Source organism: Mustela erminea, chromosome 20 (assembly GCF_009829155.1).
Source record: "Mustela erminea isolate mMusErm1 chromosome 20, mMusErm1.Pri, whole genome shotgun sequence".
NCBI lineage: Eukaryota > Metazoa > Chordata > Mammalia > Carnivora > Mustelidae > Mustela > Mustela erminea.
The window spans coordinates 22,803,066-22,819,148 of record NC_045633.1 but is presented as its reverse complement, the minus strand read 5'-3'; the positions used below and the strand labels follow the sequence as shown (position 1 = coordinate 22,819,148).

Below are 16,083 nucleotides of genomic sequence, written 5' to 3'. Positions count from 1 at the left end.
CGAGATTGTCAGTTGACTCTCAAAATGTTAGTTTTTGTTGGTGGAAATTCATTAAGAGCAAGGAGTTCCAAGACCTCGTAAAGATTCTTCTAAAGGCATCAGATGATTCACATTTCTGAAGTGTTGGTTGTATCTAAGACGAGGTGGTATTCCACGCGCACTCAGATGTTTTCTTGACTTTGAGTTTCAGTATGTTGGTTTGAAAAGACAAGAATTATTTCACCCCAAATACATTTGAGGAGGATGCTGTGGTGTATGATGGGTGTTCCCAGGTCACTGGGGGGAAGGGCTTTCTGACTCCTGTGGGGACGTGGTGGTCAGGCTCTTTCAGGGGTCTGCAGAAATGCTCTTTCTTCTTTTTCTCACTGCTTCTCACTGTGAAAAGATTGGAAAGAGTCACGAGGTCAGGTCAGGATGAGGTCGTTGCCGAATAGCCCCAGGGAGCGCCTGGCAGGTCCCACTTCCGTCCCACAGGGGCGCCACGCAGTGGAGGTGTGTGCAGGGGCCTTCGTGAGCTCCGCAGACTTCGGGAACGGGTCACTGTACAGTTCTTTCTCTCCAAGGCGCCGACGGTGGTGGATCATCATCTGGAAATGGATCCGGGGCTCCTCCCACCGCTCCCGCGACGGGTTCTCGCTCCTCTTCCCGGAACCTGGGGTCGTCGAGCGGCGAGAAGGAAGAAGGCAAGAAGGCCCGGCGGCAGTGGGAGTCGTGGAGCACGGAGGACAAGAACACTTTCTTTGAGGGGCTGTATGAGGTGAGCTCTGGGGTTGGGACAGGCGGCAGAAACCTCTTTCCGCTTTATGCACGTTTCTCTTTCACTCTGCCTCTGCCTTGCTGGCCTCATGGCTGCGAGATCAACTAGTTTAGCCCCTTGTAGGCAGCAGGCGTGGGTCCCTAGAGTGCAGGACCCACCCTCTGACCTTGGCCCTTAATCCCCTCGTGACTTTAAGAGTTGATACTAGGGAGAGAGAGGCTGTTAGGAGGTGCCTTTGTTTGGTTCATTTCTTTCTACTTCAAGAGTCTGCTCGTCGTCTCAGATACATTCTTTCTGTCTTTTTTGAAGATTTTATTTACTTAGCATGCGTGCAAGTGAGGGGGGAGGGGCAGAGAGAGGGAGAGAGAATTTTAAGCAGACTCCTTGTTTAGCACAGATCCCCATGTGGGACTCGATCTCATGACCCTGAGGTCATGATCTGGGCTAAAACTGTGGGTTGGACACTTAACCGACCGAGCTACCCAGGTGCCCCTCAGATACATATTGGACTGAAGAGTGCAGCCCTATCTCTGGGCCTCCCGTTTGCAGTTGAGAGGGCTGACTTGGGAGGAATGGTCCCAGACTGGGAGGGACAAGGGGACACTTGCCACATCAGTCAGAGCCGGCAGCTTGACCCTGAGAGTTGTTGTTGTAGTGGACCTGGGACAGAGTGGAAAGTCCTAAAAACAGAGAGAGAAGCTGCTCCCTGATCCCACTGCCCAAAGAAACAACCGTGCTCCCTGCCAGCTGTTTTCACTTCCCTGTTCTGCTTTTTCAAACATTTGTAACTGTAGAGAACGTATTCCTTTTATTAATATCAAATGCGCTTTCCTGGTAGGTTACGGTTGTTTTGCCCAGTGTTTTTCTGAGTGCCTGTGAATATTTTTTGTTCAAGCGAGAACAGACTGGCTTGTGAGCTTGCTGCCAGTTTTTATAAATAAAACTTTATTGGGACGCAGCCATGCCCATTCACCTGTGTGTAGTTTCTGGCCACTTTGTCGACGGTGGCGTTGATGGCAGCTACTGAGTGGCTCACCCCTGGCCGGTCCTTGCTCTCTTGTTCCATCCTTGTGTTGCTGGTTGCCAAGGCTCCTTCCAGGTTCTTTTGTGAGCAGCGCTGCCCCGTATGTCCTGGGCACGTCCCGTATCCTAGACTGCTGTGCTGGGAAGTAGCGTCGGGAGTAGGTGACTCGGCCAGCAAGCCTTCCTCCCTCCGTAGCACAGCACTAACAGCGCTGGAGCAGGGCTCGCAGCAGAGTGGGGCTTTGGAGGGACGCTCTGAGTGTCCACGGGAGGCTAGAAGGGGCGAGGAGCTCGAACTCAGCGCAGACGTCACAGTAGTCCTGCCACGGCCCTTCTCCCTTCGAGGGGCCACCGCTTCGCTTCTGCCATCACAGTTGGAGGAGGTTGTGGTCCATGGAGACCATGAACTGTATGTTTGAGGTTCATTCCTGTAGCTGCAGAGCCCCTCAGACGAGTCCCCACGTGTCTCTCTCTTCCCTGTGACGGTTTGAGAGGATTGCCTGGAGGCCCCTTCTGGAGGCCCCTTCTGGAGGCCAGGTCCCCACGCTGTGCCTCCTCGCAGTTGTTGGGTAGGATTAGGTGGTGACAGGCTCCGGGCCCGGCATGAGGCTGTGCTGCTGATGCCCCCTGCCAGCTTTGCAGTGGCCTGTGCCATGGATGCCACCTGGCAGCTTTGCTGCGGCCCGTCCTGGGGGGAGCACGGCTTTGTGGGGGTTTGGCTCCCTGGGCATGGAGCGCAGGCTGGAGACCTTTCTGGGAAGGGCTCAGATGGGCCTGGCGTGTCCCAGACTCTCCCTGTGGCCAAGGGTGGCGGGGAGGTCAGCAGGGCGAGTGCCTGCGCTGACGTCATCTGTGACACTCTCTTACTTTGTCATCAGTGGCTCTTCACACAGCCGTCACCGATGTTTCATCGTCCTTCTGTCTGCACTTTCTGCCTTACAGCCGCATGTCCGGCATCCCGTGCTTGCTTCCCGCCGGATAGATAATCACTGCAGGCTCACCTGCACACACAACTCCACAGGAGCGCTGGGGTGCAGAGAAGTTCCCCTTCAGCGGCAGGGTGATCAGGGAAACGGAGCAAGACCGTTGGAGGTGGTGCCGACAGAGAGCCTGTGCTCACAGGCGGCAGAAGTCAGAAGACAGCATAGTTTGAGAATCACCAAGCCCAGTCGGCTCCCAGGCCGGCGAGTGTGTGCCCCTGTCTGGGTTTGGTGCCCTGCTGCACCTGGGAGCTAGCTAATGGATGGGCAGGCTGTCTGCACTTGCTCAGTCATGGTCAAGAGCTGAGGGAGGGTCATGGGGGACGGCGCACCCACAAGAAAGCGTTTAAGAATTTTTTATGTATTTTATTTTTTTTAACAGTAAAGACGATTTAATTCTTTAAGGTTTCTTATACTTTAACTTTTCACTTTCAAGCCATTTCAGACTTGGAAAAAGTTGTGGAAAGTGTACAGAGAATTCCATGTGTCCTTTTGCAATGTTCCCACAACCTCAGTGTGCCCAGCACAGCGAGGAGATTGGACGTGGAGACAGTAGCACTTACTGACCTGTGGGCCTGACTCAAGTTTGGTTGGTGTTCCCACCGATGTGCTTTCTAGACCAGGGTGCCACATGCATTCAGTGGTCATGTCTCCTGAGCCCTCCCTCAGGTGCCAGGCTCTCTGTCTCTGTCTCCTTTGTTATGTCAAGACCTTGACGCTTTTTAAAAAAAAATTTAAATTCAATTTAGTTAACATATACCGTATTACTCATTTCAAGAGTAGAAGTTAGTGAGCCATCACCTGCATATGATACCCAGTGCTCATTCCATCCCGTGCCCTCCTTAACGTCCATCACCAGGTTACCCCACTGCCATCCCCTTTCCTCCAGCAACCCTCAGTCTGTTTCTTAGCATTAAGAGTCTCTTATGATTTACCTCCCTCTCTGATTTTGTCTTTCTTTTTTCTTTCCCTTCCCTTGTGTTCATCTGTTTTGTTTCTTAAATTCCACATGTGAATGAGATCATACCATGATTGCCTTTGACGGACTTATTTCGCTTGGCATAATGCCCTCAGGGTCCATCCATGGTGTTGCAAATGGCAAGATTTCATTCTTTTTGATGGCTGAGTACCTGTAAACACTGGGGTGCAGGTGTGCCCCTTCGGATCACTACAGTTGTATCTATGAGGTAAACACCCAGTAGTACAATCGCTGGGTTGCAGGGTAGCTCTTTTTGTAACACTGGTTTCCACAGTAACTGCATTAGCTTGTATTCCCACCAGCAGGGTAGGGGGTCCCCGTTCTCCACGTCCTCGCCGACACCCCTCATTTCCTAAGTTGTTGCTTAGCCGTTCTGAGGGGTGTGAGTTGGTGTCTCATGGTGGTTTTGAGTTGTGTTTCCCTGATGCCGGGTGATGTGGAGCACTTTTTTGTGTAAGACCTTGACAGTTTTGAAGACTCCTGGTCTGTTAGGTTGTGGAATGCCCCTCAGTTTGGGCTTCTCTGAGGTTATCTCATGATTAAGTTTACATTTTGCATTTTTATCAAGAATACCATGGGAGGGGACGCCTGGGAGGCTCAGTTGGTTAAGCAGCTGCCTTCTGCTCAGGTCATGATCCCAGTGTCCTGGGATGGAGTCCCACATCGAGCTCCTTGCTCAGCAGGGAGTCTGCTTCTCCCTCTGCCTCTGCCTGCCATTCTGTCTGCCTGTGCTCGCTCTCTCCCCCCCTCTCTCTGATAAATAAATAAAATCCTTAAAAAAAAAAAAAAAAAAGAATACCATGGGAGGGGCGCCTGGGTGGCTCAGTGGGTTGAGGCCTCTGCCTTCGGCTCAGGTCATGATCCTGGGGTCCTGGGATCCAGCCCCGCATCGGGCTTTCTGCTCAGCAGGGAGCCTGCTTCCCCCTTTCTCTCTTCCTGCTTGTGATCTCTGTCTGTCAAATAAATAAGATCTTAAAAAAAAAAAAAAAAAAAAAAAGACTACCATGGGAGTGTCAGGCTGTCCTGGGCACATTCTGTCTGGAGCGCGTGGTGTGCTCTGTCCTGTCTGGCAGTGTGAACCTTGAGGACTGCGTTCAGGTGCCCCCTGCCAGGTCCCGTATTGACTCATTTTTGTTTTGTTTTTACGTTTACTCTTTGTAAATAGCCTGTTTTTCATTTTTTTATCCACTAACTGTAGCAATCATGCCATTTTTTGCCTGAAATAGCTATGATTACATGGTTTGTCCAGTGATTTTCTGATTCCGTCCTTCTTTCTATACTTACTGGAGATCTCGTGCAAGAAAGAGATCTCTCCTCTTCTCCCTCATTTAGGTACGAATTCAGTGATTTTTTTTTTTTTAATCTGTGTGGACTCGGGGACATGTAGGCTACTCTCTCCCCATCGGTTCCAATCCCTCTTGGTTTTGCTGCCCATATTCTTGCAGGTTTGGCCCCTGGGAGCCTTTCCAGGTTGGCTCCTGTTGTGCCCAGGCACTTGCACACTTTCTGGGTCGACAAGATACTGCAGGCTCGCTGGAACTTGTCCCGCTCCCGTCTCTTCATGGTGTCCTGGTTCCTTCTGGGGAATGGGATTTAGAAGCCAAGATGCCGGTGCTGGGGGCGCTCGTGCTGCTGGGCAGCTGTCCCCTATGGGCCCACCCCAGGACATCTGTCTTGGCTCCAGTGGAGAATTGTAGCCCCCACATGGCGCCAGTGGTGACTGCGTTGTCCGGGACGCCAGTTCCACTCTGAGAATCCCAGAGGTCTCAGCCCCGACGTGGAGGTGTTGAAGGAAGGGGTGGCCCATGGGACATGTGGTTCTCATACGAGGTGTGCATCCTCACTGTGTATCCGATACAGGATATGTTGCATTTGATGGAAGCAGTGGGTGTTTCTGGATGGTTGATGTGTTGTTTAGATGAGGCATACCACAGTGCCCTCCTCTCCCCTTGCGGTCTGTGTTCTGTGTGTTCCTGTGATCGTCTGCCCTTGCGGTCTGTGTTCTGTGTGTTCCTGTGATCGTCTTCACGGGTGGTCTTTTCGTGGTCTCTGGGCCCCTCCGTCTGAGGGATGAGTGTCGTGCTCTCCCGCTCCAGGGCCCTTGCCTCTGTGGTCTCCTGTGCCCTGATAGTTTTATCCCTGAGTTTCCACTGATGCTTTATCCGTCGTTCGAATTGAAACCTGAGGTTCTAGGGCGGTGAGGTTGAAGTTCTGCACAGAGAAGATCCGTGAAGGAGGTCTGCTCGACCACAGTGGTCTCCTTTCCCATTTCTCCTGTCTCGGGAAGGGTCTGTGCACGCAGAAAACTGCCCTGTTGTAATCTCTGTGCTTTTACTGTGGACTTAATTTTCCAGCATGGGAAAGACTTCGAAGCCATTCAGAACAACATCGCCCTCAAGTATAAGAAGAAAGGCAAACCCGCAAGCATGGTGAAGAACAAAGAGCAGGTCCGGCATTTCTACTACCGCACATGGCACAAGATCACCAAGTACATTGACTTTGATAACGGTGAGTGTGCTTGGCCACGGCTGCCTGCTGCTCAGGAGCTGGTGCCCACAAGCCCTCCAGATATAGCTGTGGCACTGCTCTCACCCAGCCACATGGCCAGGGACCTCTGTGCCTCGTGGCACTTGGGCTGCTGGTACGCCCAGGCACCATCGATTAAGCTGAATGGAGAGGAAGCTGCGTGGGTTCTGACGGCCCCGCGTGCCTGGGCGTTTAGGTCCCTGGCTCAGCCTGGGCCCGTGTCCCATGCTGGGAGGGCAAGGCCCCCGGTCCCCCAGGAGAGGCAGGGTACGGGTGCGGGCTGGCCAGAATAGAACCCCCCCCCCCCGCCCCCGCACTGGTGCCTGTGCTTCTTGCCCAAGGGGAGCTCCTTGGGGTGAGGGTGTGACCAGGGGGCGCGGGGAGGGCCTGGGGGAGGGCTGGCTTTCTCAGGGCTCTTGTCTGTGTTTGAGGCTGGGCTCAGAGTCGTGCCGTGTGCGGTTCACATGTTGGGTTCACATGTCCCAGTCCGCGCCCTGAGTGGGCTTTCTGATCAGCCCCCGTCCCCAGGGGTGGGTGTGGTCGCCTCCTGTCTCTTGGGGTCACGCCTGCCGCACCCTCATCAATCCACCTTTCCTGGCGCTGTTCTTGGTGTCCACAGCCTCACTCTTCTCCCGGTCATTCCAGACGTTTGCTTTCACTAACTCGGCTCGTTCTGACTGTGCAGTTAAAGTAGTCTGAGTTCTGACGTAGAACGACCGTGGCGTCTGGTCTGTCACTCCCCTTGGAGTCTTTGCCGCCATGAGGCCTTGGTGTGAGCCCCTTATGGCGGACCTCCCGTGTTTCCCGTGCACTCGCTCTGGGCCTGTCGGGGACGTCTCGGCCATGCGCCTGCCAGCGCCCCCCAGGCCGACCCATCCGACTTCCCTCCCTGACCCTTCCTTGGGTCAGCATGTCGCGACCTGGGGTTCCTCCTCCAGCCCGAGAAAGGCCCAGAGAGCATAGTTCAAGCAGTCTCTTTCTGTAAAAGGTCAGATGGTAAATATTTTGGGCTTTTCCAAATTTTGGGGTTTGCAGTCTGTGGAAACTCTCTGTAGACAGAAGGTAAGCAGGTGTGCGTTACTTTTTTCAGAAACACTTCTTTCACAAAAAGAGGCCGTGGGCTGTGTTTGGCCTGTGAGCCATAGTTTGCGGACCCCTGTCCTGGAGAAACCCTTCCCTGCTGCCACCGGCCAGTGTGGGAGCCCTTGGGGATGGGGCACCCGAGCTCCAGTCACAGTTGTTACCTGACCCTGTCACCTGAACGTAGTTCCCTCCGAATCCTTGTGGACATCTGTCACCAGTCAAGAGTCTTGCTGGTTGTACCTCAGAGGTTTTCGGGTCTGTTCTTACTGCTTGGTCCTGTTCAGATCGTCACTGTTCTGCCACGGCCCTGTCCCACTGTTCTGAACCTGCCCCTCACGTCTCTGCAGGGCTGATCCCTGCCTGTGCCCCTGGACTCTCGTGCTGACCCGCAGGCTGGTGGGAGCAAGCTGTTTACCATCCTGGTGCCCATGCTGCCACCCCCGCCTGGTCCGCCTCCCTCATCCTGCTCAGCTTCCTAGGCCGAGTGCCTGTGACATTCTCCCCGAAATCCCACCCTGCATCCTTCTCTGCCCTCCTCCTGCTGCCCGAGTGGAGACTGGCTCTGCCTGTGGCTCAGTAGATGAGAAAACTCAAGTGCAGCCGTGCAGGCCCTCACCCAGGCCCCCCAAGACAGCCAGTGGGAGAGCTGATACCCCCCCTTCTTCCCAGGCACCCTCTGCATGTGCTCAGCATAGCCCCTGCCCCATGAGTGTGGGCTTTCAGGCCACTTTTCTTGCCGCTGTGGGCTTTCTCTGTGCTCCCTGTTGAGTGATGTCATTGCAGGTGAACACGTTTCACTTTTCCTTTGACTGACAGGTCACTTCTGGTGGCTTCGAATAATGCATTTGTGGACATCCCTGTTCAAAGAGCACTTTTCTTCAGAAACGCTTTCTTCGGGAAAATCGTATGGTTGAGATCAACTTACTTACCTCTTGTTGTGAGTGCTGATCGTCCCCTGTGAGGATCAGGGTCCAGCCTGCTGGCCTGGCTGGCTGCTGCTTTGCCGTGTTTCCCATCAGGCTCTGTCCTTGACCGAGGCAAGGAGGAGCCCCTGGCAGTTAAGCACACCCCATCCGGGGGCAGTCCGTCTCCCCAGCAGGACCCCATGGCAGGGCCTTCCCTCTGCCAAGTTTACAGCCCCACCGCGCTGCTCTCTGGCCAGCACAATGCTCTTGTTTTCACGAGTCCTTTCCAGGTCTCTTTCCAGCTTGACCACCTTCCACTAGTCACCTCAAGCGGTATCCTTCCAGTCCTCATAGGGACACATGTCTCAGTGTTTACAACACATAGGTGGAGCCGACTGGGAGGAGGGCTCAGCACCCTGAGTCAGTTCTAGCCCCGGGGTCCTCCAGTCGAGCCTGGCACCTCCATGGGGAAAGGAGTTCAGGAAGGAGCAGTGGGTCCAGCATCTTGGGACAGCGTGTCCGTCGATGTGGATAGCCGTTCTTTCTGGAGACCTGTGGGAATGGCCTGTTGACTGCCATGTGTTAGGGACTGTCCCTTGGTCTTTTGCTGATGCTGTGTTGTTTATTGGGTTTTGGGTCTGTATGAGCATGAATAGGAGATTCTCTGCTGGCCTGGGAGTGTGCTGGCCAGTGAGTCATGTCTTGCTCTCGAGCAGAGTGTCACCGAGCTGTCCGTGTACCTGTTGGCTGCACGTGTCCTTAGTTCTCCGTGCTTCCCAGATACCAGCACAGCTGCAAAGCCTTTTGAGTCTAAGACTTGATAACGTCCGTGGTCTTTATGAAGCCTGTCTCTGCCTTCTTCCACAATGACCTGTGTCCCTGGCATCCTTTACCTGAGCCATGTGCTTCCTGGTGGCTCCGCCTGGGAAGCGTCTACCTTCGGCTCAGGTTGCGATCCCTGGGTGCTGGTATCAAGCTCCGTGTCAGGCACCCTGCTCAGCCGGAGCTTGTTTGAGGATTCCCTCTCACTTTTGTCCTTGCCTCCACACTCCTTCACCCCAGGACATGACCTCGTGAGAAGAGCCTTCCTTCTGTTAGACTGTTGGTTCCACCAAAGTTTTGTGTTTATTTGTTTATTTATTTAGATTTTATTTATTTTTTGGAGAGAGAGCGTGAGCACATGTGCACAAGCAGGCGGAGGGGCAGAGCAGGAGGGAGAAGCCAGCTCTGCCTGAGTGGGGATCCCAATTCGGGGCTCGATCCCAACACCCTGGGAGCATGACCTGAGCTGAAGGCAGAGGCTTAACCCACTGAGCCATCCAGGTGCCCATCTACCAAGGTGTCTCGCTGGTCCTGGTGATCTCTCCACGTTGGTGGCAGCAGGGTGACCACATGAAGCCCGAGGGCTACCTGCCCCTTTGTGGGGCTCTGGCAGTTGCCTCGGCTTTGTACTGCCCTGCTGTCCTCCCTCCTTATGCCTGGATCCTCTTCTTGTCTCTGCGGATTTGCCTGTTCTGGACATTTCGTAGCGGCAGTGTCACATTGTGTGGCCTCTCCCTGTGCACCGTGCTTTCTCAGCCCGTCCACTTTGTGGACGCTGTTAGAACTCTCACCTCACGTAGCAGACAGATCCCACTCTCTGTATGTTCCATGCCTGTCTGTCTGCTGCCTGGCGGTCTCAGCATCCGGAGCAGCGGTCTCCTGTGAGAGGCCCGACGAGGCCTCGGTGTCTCTCCAGAGAGCCTCCGGGAGTGGTTGGCGTGACGTTAGCAGAGTCCCAGGCTCCTGCCGGCCTGTGTGAGGATTAGAAGCTTCTGTTTAGATCATTCGTTCATGATCTTATTTTCACTTGCTGACACGTTTTTGGTTTCCTTTCCTGGGGATTTAATCACACACCCAGAGTGTTGGGAGTTCGGAAAGGGCTCTCTGAGGAGAAGCCAGAGAGCCGTTGTGAGGACAGTGGACGGGCTGAGTGAGGACGAGCTGCCCGGGTCACTGCTCGGTGACCACAGACTGTGCTGGCCCGAGCTGGCGGGTCGCCCTCAGGTTTGGCCTCAGGTACGTGGAGCTCAAAGCAGCGCGGTGTTCAGCGCAGCGGGATTTGTTCTCTCTGTTCCAAGACCGCAGGGAGGCGGTGGGGTGGGCGCAGGGACAGGGTCTGCCCTCTTTCTGCTCGGCCCTTCCAGCATGTTGCTTGTGTCCAGGGCGGCCAGGCAGCAGCTCGGCAGGGCAGAGGGATGGGCCACAAGGAAGCGTTCGTCGTGAGTCAGTCTTCAGTCATGTCCGGAGCCTCGGGACATTTCCTGCTCACACCTGAGGCCAGGACGTAGTGGCATGGCGCTGTCTAGCCCCAGGACAGGCTGGGACGCATGCCGTCTGACCTGGATGTCTTGCTTCCTAGTGAAGCGAGTCTGTTGGAGAGGAGCTGGGAAGGGTGGGTGTTGGCACTGGGGGTGGTTGGGGCTGTGGTTCCTCTTCTGTATGGCCCTGAGCCCTGGGCGGTTGGTCAGTGGTCAGAGATGGCGCGATATGTCCACGTCCTGGGTCCCGGAGCCGCAGGCCTCACACGGAGTTTGTGTGTGTTCTGTGTATGCGGAAACAGACAGTCCCACCCCACCTCCTCTGCCTCTGTGGAAGCTGGCCATGCTGACATCCCAGTCTGTCCTCCTGGGGACACCGCTCTGCTAGTGAGGTGTCATTTCCTAGCCTCACCCCGGTTTCTTTGGTCTAACGTATTTTAAAAATCTGAAAAGCAGCCCCTTGTTCCTGTGTATGTCTCACTCCGTTTCCCCCGGGGGCTGATGTCCTGGGGGACCAGTGCCGCTTCCAGTCTGCGACAGGAGAAGAATTAGGCACAAACAAGTCAGCTGCAAGAGATTAGGAGCAGGGGACAACAGTCAAAAAGACTGCTGCCACGAGCAACTCCACAGTCTCACTCTCATTAGCTAGAAATAGCCAACAGAAGGACCGATGAAGGTCAAACGTTAGTCACCTGTCTTGCGGACAAGCAAGGAGGATAAAGTTTATAGTTAACCAAACACATTCAAAGGGCTCTTCTAAAAAACAACGGGTGCTTCTGGGAAGAGAAAGGAAGGATAACGGAAAAGGGAAGCAGGCGGTATTTCGTTCCACCCTGAGCTGACCCGGTGTTCCCCGATGCTCGGCTTCCCTGTAGCAGGCGGTGTTCCGCCCTTGGCAGGCCGGGCATTCCCGGCTCCCGGCTTCTGTGAAGGGGCAGCCTTCCGCCCTGAGTGAGCGGGCATCCCCAGCTGCCCGGCTTCACAGTCGTCTATCGCTCTTCTCCCCAAAGACCTGTTGCCAGTATATGTTTTTCTTAAGGCCATGTCTAAATGCACTTGGCAACTAGTAAAATCCTCCAGGGGTTATAGTTTAAGTAACACATTGTTCCGAGGGGCAGGAGCAGACCAGTGCACATTGGCCGAAACTATGAGATGAGCTGCGTTCGTGTCCCTCGCACTGGTCCTGTGCCAGGAGCTGGCCACTGTCCATGTGGGTATCTTCCATTGTAAAGCTCTATCTTGTCTTCGTCTTTCAGTGTTCTCCCGTGGGCTGAAGAAGTCATCCCAGGAGCTGTACGGTCTGATCTGCTATGGCGAGCTGCGGAAGAAGGTCGGAGGCTGTGAGTACGGGTGCTCACGGCTCTGGGAGTGATGCCCCCATGTGCTTGCAGCCTCTCCTGATGGGGCCTGCTCTCCTTCACCGCGGGTCTGTGATGCCAGGGCTCTTTTCCCTCCGACAGGTGCAGTGGGCCCCCACGTGCCTGCACCGGCACTTGGTGACACATTGTTGACACTGGTCATGTCTGTGTGTGTGCCCCACCCCCGGGCATACTTTCTTGGTCAGCATCTGAGGAGGGCCCTGACATTCTTCCTGTGTCCCCTGAGCGCAGGGGCGTTATCCTGCATGCCCATAGTCCTGTTACCCAGCAGGCTCTGCTGTCTTACCAAGTCTCTGCCTTTCTTACCGGAGCACCCAACACCCGATCTAGTCCCATTGGTTAGGGATGTTGTGCTCTGGCCTTCTGGGGGCCCTGAGTGCCCAGTGGCCCACCTCGCCACCCCACGCGGGCCCAGAGTAGGGGTGCCCTTGTCTCTGCAGGTGCCACTGGCCACCCTCCCACAGTGGAAGAGTGCTCACCCACAGGGCCACACCAGAGGCCCAGTGAGCCCCATGTGAGGGGGTCGTAAGCCATCTCCTCTCTGGTCACCCAGCCACTGCTTGGCAGGGGTGGTTGCATGGGGATGTGGAAGCAACAGAGGGACGGGTGGATGGGTGTTGTGGTTCGTGGACTGCTCTGCACATGCTGGCCTAGACAAAGGCAAAAACTAGACAGTAGGCTTGGCGCTCCAGCCCCATCCTCCCCGTAGTCTGAGCACTTCTCTGTCACCAGCTGGCTTCTCCTGGGGGGCTCCTGGGTGTGGTGCTATACAGGGCAGTGACTTCTCCCAGCCACTGCTGTGTGGCCCCTCCTTTGTCCCCACTACGTACAGGTCTCAGGCTGTGCACTCCTAGCCCGTCTGAGTCCTTGCAAGGCAAGCCTGGCTCTGACCTTGGGTGGTTTGCCATCATCACCCCCCAACCCCCATCCCCGGGCAGCGCTGGGACCCTGGCCCCAGGGGCATCTGTACTTGGACCTCCACCCCTCTTTCTGACACTCTACAGCTCAGCTGACCCCTCCTGCTGGTGAGGGGGTCTCCCCCGTCCCTCAAGAGGGACCCAGGCACCTGTCACATGTCCTCTGGACCCCACCTGAGTTCTTAGTGCCCTGCACCCCCATGGGGCTGGCCCAACTGAGCCCCGCCTGCCCCGCGCCCACAGTTGCACTCACTGGGATGTGAGTGTGCACAGGGAAGCGGGGTCGCTGCCTCCTGCAGAGACTGTTTGTGGGCAGGCGCTCCCGGGCTCTGCCAGAATTGCGGTCAGAGCGTGTTTTTATTTAAGATGGTCTTCCTAGCTGAGGTTTCTGGACCCATGTGAGTCCAGCTGTGTCCTGGGACTCGGACACAAGCTCCGTGCGTCAGCAGTAGGGCTGCTGTGCTGGGGGTGTCCCTGGGGCCGAAGAGGCTCCACCTTGATGAAAACAAGTGTCCGTACAAGGCTCCTTGGCTATGAGGTTGCTGGTTTGCCCCCAGTACTGTGTCTTACACCCAGAGCTTATTCCTGCTGCCACAGCGGCCTGGTGTTGGCACAGGCCATGGGGACACACCAGCCACCTCCAGTCCTCACCCGTGTGTGGGGCGGCTTTACCCTGAAGGCTGGGTCCTGGGATGGTGCCCGTCGCATGACTGAAACCTGGTGGTTGCCACATCTCCATCCCTGGGCCTCTGTCTGTCTGTCTGGCCTACCATACAGGACTGATGGGACCTTCGCTCTCCTTTTGGCACTGCTTTCTGCTTTCCCTTTGATCTCTGCTCCCACGCCCATGGACCTACAGGACAGTCTGGCCTCCTGGCGGTGCGCCTGGCCCTGCAGACCCTGCCTTCCCCAGGGATGGCCCCGCCTCTTTCCCTTCTGTTCGGAGGCCCATTGCTATCCTTCTGGGACTTGGCCTTGCTGTCCTCGTCATGTGTCTTTCAGTGATCATTCATCTGTAAAGCTATGTTGTCTTCATTCTTTTTTTTCTTCTTAAGATTTTATTTATTTGACACAGAGAGAGAGAGATATCACAAGTAGACAGGGAGGCAGGCAGAGAGAGAGGAGGAAGCCGAGCAGAGAGCCCGATGTGGGTCTCAGTCCCAGGACCTTGAGATCATGACCTGAGCCGAAGGCAGAGGCTTAACCGACTGAGGCACCCAGGTGTCCCTGTCTTCATTCTTGAAAGGTGTTTTGCGGGATGTAGAGCTCTGATGCGACCATTTTTCTTTCTTCACTGTGAGGATGTGGCTCCCGCATCTGGCCTGCGCGGTTTCTGGGGAGTGCCCGCTGGCCTTGTGTCTTCACTTTTCTGGGGAATGGTTACTTTTCTCTTCATCATTCACCCACCCTGGGGATCCGGTGACCCAGAGCAGACCTCGGCGGGCCCACGGATGCCCAGAGCCCAACAGGAGAGGCCTGCCTGCTGATGACCCTGTGGGGGATCTGTGCGCCCCATGGCTGGGCAGGGTGGAGGCTCAGCGTAGGAGTCTGGCAGGGAAGCATCCAGCGTGCGGAGGCAGGTAGTGTTCCCCTGAGATAGTCCGGGTGGATTGAGATGACGTGCAGGTGGGGACAGTGCTCTGGGTCCGGGCTTTGGGAGGAGCTGCGGCTAACGCGGGGCCTGTGTTCTGGAAGGCTGTTACCTGATAACAACTTGGGAATCTTCACGGATTTTGTTCCATAGAGCTTTGTGGTTATGTTTATTTGCTTTTCCTTTAAAGGTATGGATGACAAGAATGCCACGAAGTTGAATGAGCTCATTCAGGCCGGGTAAGTGGGGCCTGCCCCATGGAGTGCTGCTGTGGATTTGGGATGTACGCGGGCTTCTCTGAGTCCCAGACCCTGGGACTCGTGGTTTTCTTGCCTTTTCTCACTGGGGCCCGTAAGGTGCCGAACTCCCTGGGGTTAAGCGGATTGCCGCTCAGAGCCCTGGGAGAGCAGGGGACTGCGCCCGGGCTGCTCCCCGTCTCCTCCTCCCCTAGGGGCCCCCTGGCAGGGTGGCAGCGCCCATGCAGCCCTGACCACCTCACGTTCCCGCCCTGTCCCCACTTGGCGTGCGGGCTGGGAGTGCCTTCTCCTCTCGCTCCTGCCGTCCTGTGGCTCCTCTGCTTCTGTTCCTGCGATGCGCCCGCCGAGGCTCCGCGCCCCTCGAGGCTGGGCCGGGTTTGCCCCTGAGGTTCTCCTGCTTGCTCCATGCTGACTGTTGCTGCAGCAGAGATGATGTGTGACGCGTGCCTGGTGCCCCATTCAGATTTGGCCTTTGGGGCCTCTTTACTCTGTCACCCTCACCGTTGGGCCCTGGCTTCGTGCTGATGTCTGACTCTGGGCAGCTCTCCAGCCCTGTAACCGCCCCCGCTCCTCCCCCGTCCAGGAGCCCTCCTGGGACCATCCCAGTGCTATACTTTGCTCCGTGCCGCTCTGCGCTCTCCTTGGGCAGTGGGAACGCTCCTCGGGGCCTTGGCGAACCTTCTCTGGGGAGGGATTCCAGATCCAACTTGTCCCCCATTTCTGCGCCCCAGTTTATAAATCCCGTACAACATAGAGCTCCTCTGTGTCCCATCCGGGAGACTGCAGCAGCCCTTCCTGGGAAGGCCCCGACCTCACACTCTTGGGGTCCCTCTTGGTTGCCTTTTGCTCCTCTTGCCTGTCAGCCCTCTGCCTCTCCCGGCAGGTGCCCTGGCCATGTTGCTGCACGGCCTGGACCCTCCCCTGTTCCCCAGTCTGCGGGTTCTGTGTGCACAGCCTTCCCCCTGGTGTGGCCCTCATTGACGGCTGCCACCGTGTCCCTCCCCTCGACCCTCCAGAGCTCATGCGCTCTGCCTAGATCTCTGCCGCCTGTCCTAGATGGACCCACAGGTCGTCTCTGGGCCCCTCCCAGTCGAAGGCTAGCTATCCCCTGGAATGTCTGCAGGACGTGGCCTTCTTGCATCTCTGGTCTCCTTTCTCTCTCAGCCTGGTGCTGGCTGGCCTGCACACCCCCTCCCATTGGGCGTGAGCGCCTGACAGCTAGGGCTGGCCAGGTGGTTTGTGCCTTGGCTCCAGCTCCGCGTCTAATGGTACGGATACTCCCGTTGGGCTCCCAGGGGCTTATTACCATGAACTGCCCCCTTGGAAGCAGGCATGGTAGTAACCAGGCCATGTGTGTGAGTGCCGTGTGGAAAGAGCGGCAGTTTG

The 16,083-nt window shown here is 56.0% G+C and overlaps 1 protein-coding gene across 3 annotated transcripts in view; it reads left to right on the top strand.

The window, feature by feature from the left end:
* The window catches only part of CRAMP1 (cramped chromatin regulator homolog 1), a 54,907-nt gene that overhangs the window by 11,384 nt on the left and 27,440 nt on the right, over positions 1 to 16,083 (top strand). For all 3 annotated transcript variants that reach the window (XM_032328685.1, XM_032328683.1, XM_032328684.1), the window contains 4 exons: positions 564 to 757; positions 6,094 to 6,247; positions 11,810 to 11,893; positions 14,631 to 14,679. In XM_032328685.1, coding sequence (XP_032184576.1) covers positions 564 to 757; positions 6,094 to 6,247; positions 11,810 to 11,893; positions 14,631 to 14,679 — 481 coding nt within the window. The remainder of the gene's footprint in view (positions 1 to 563; positions 758 to 6,093; positions 6,248 to 11,809; positions 11,894 to 14,630; positions 14,680 to 16,083) is intronic.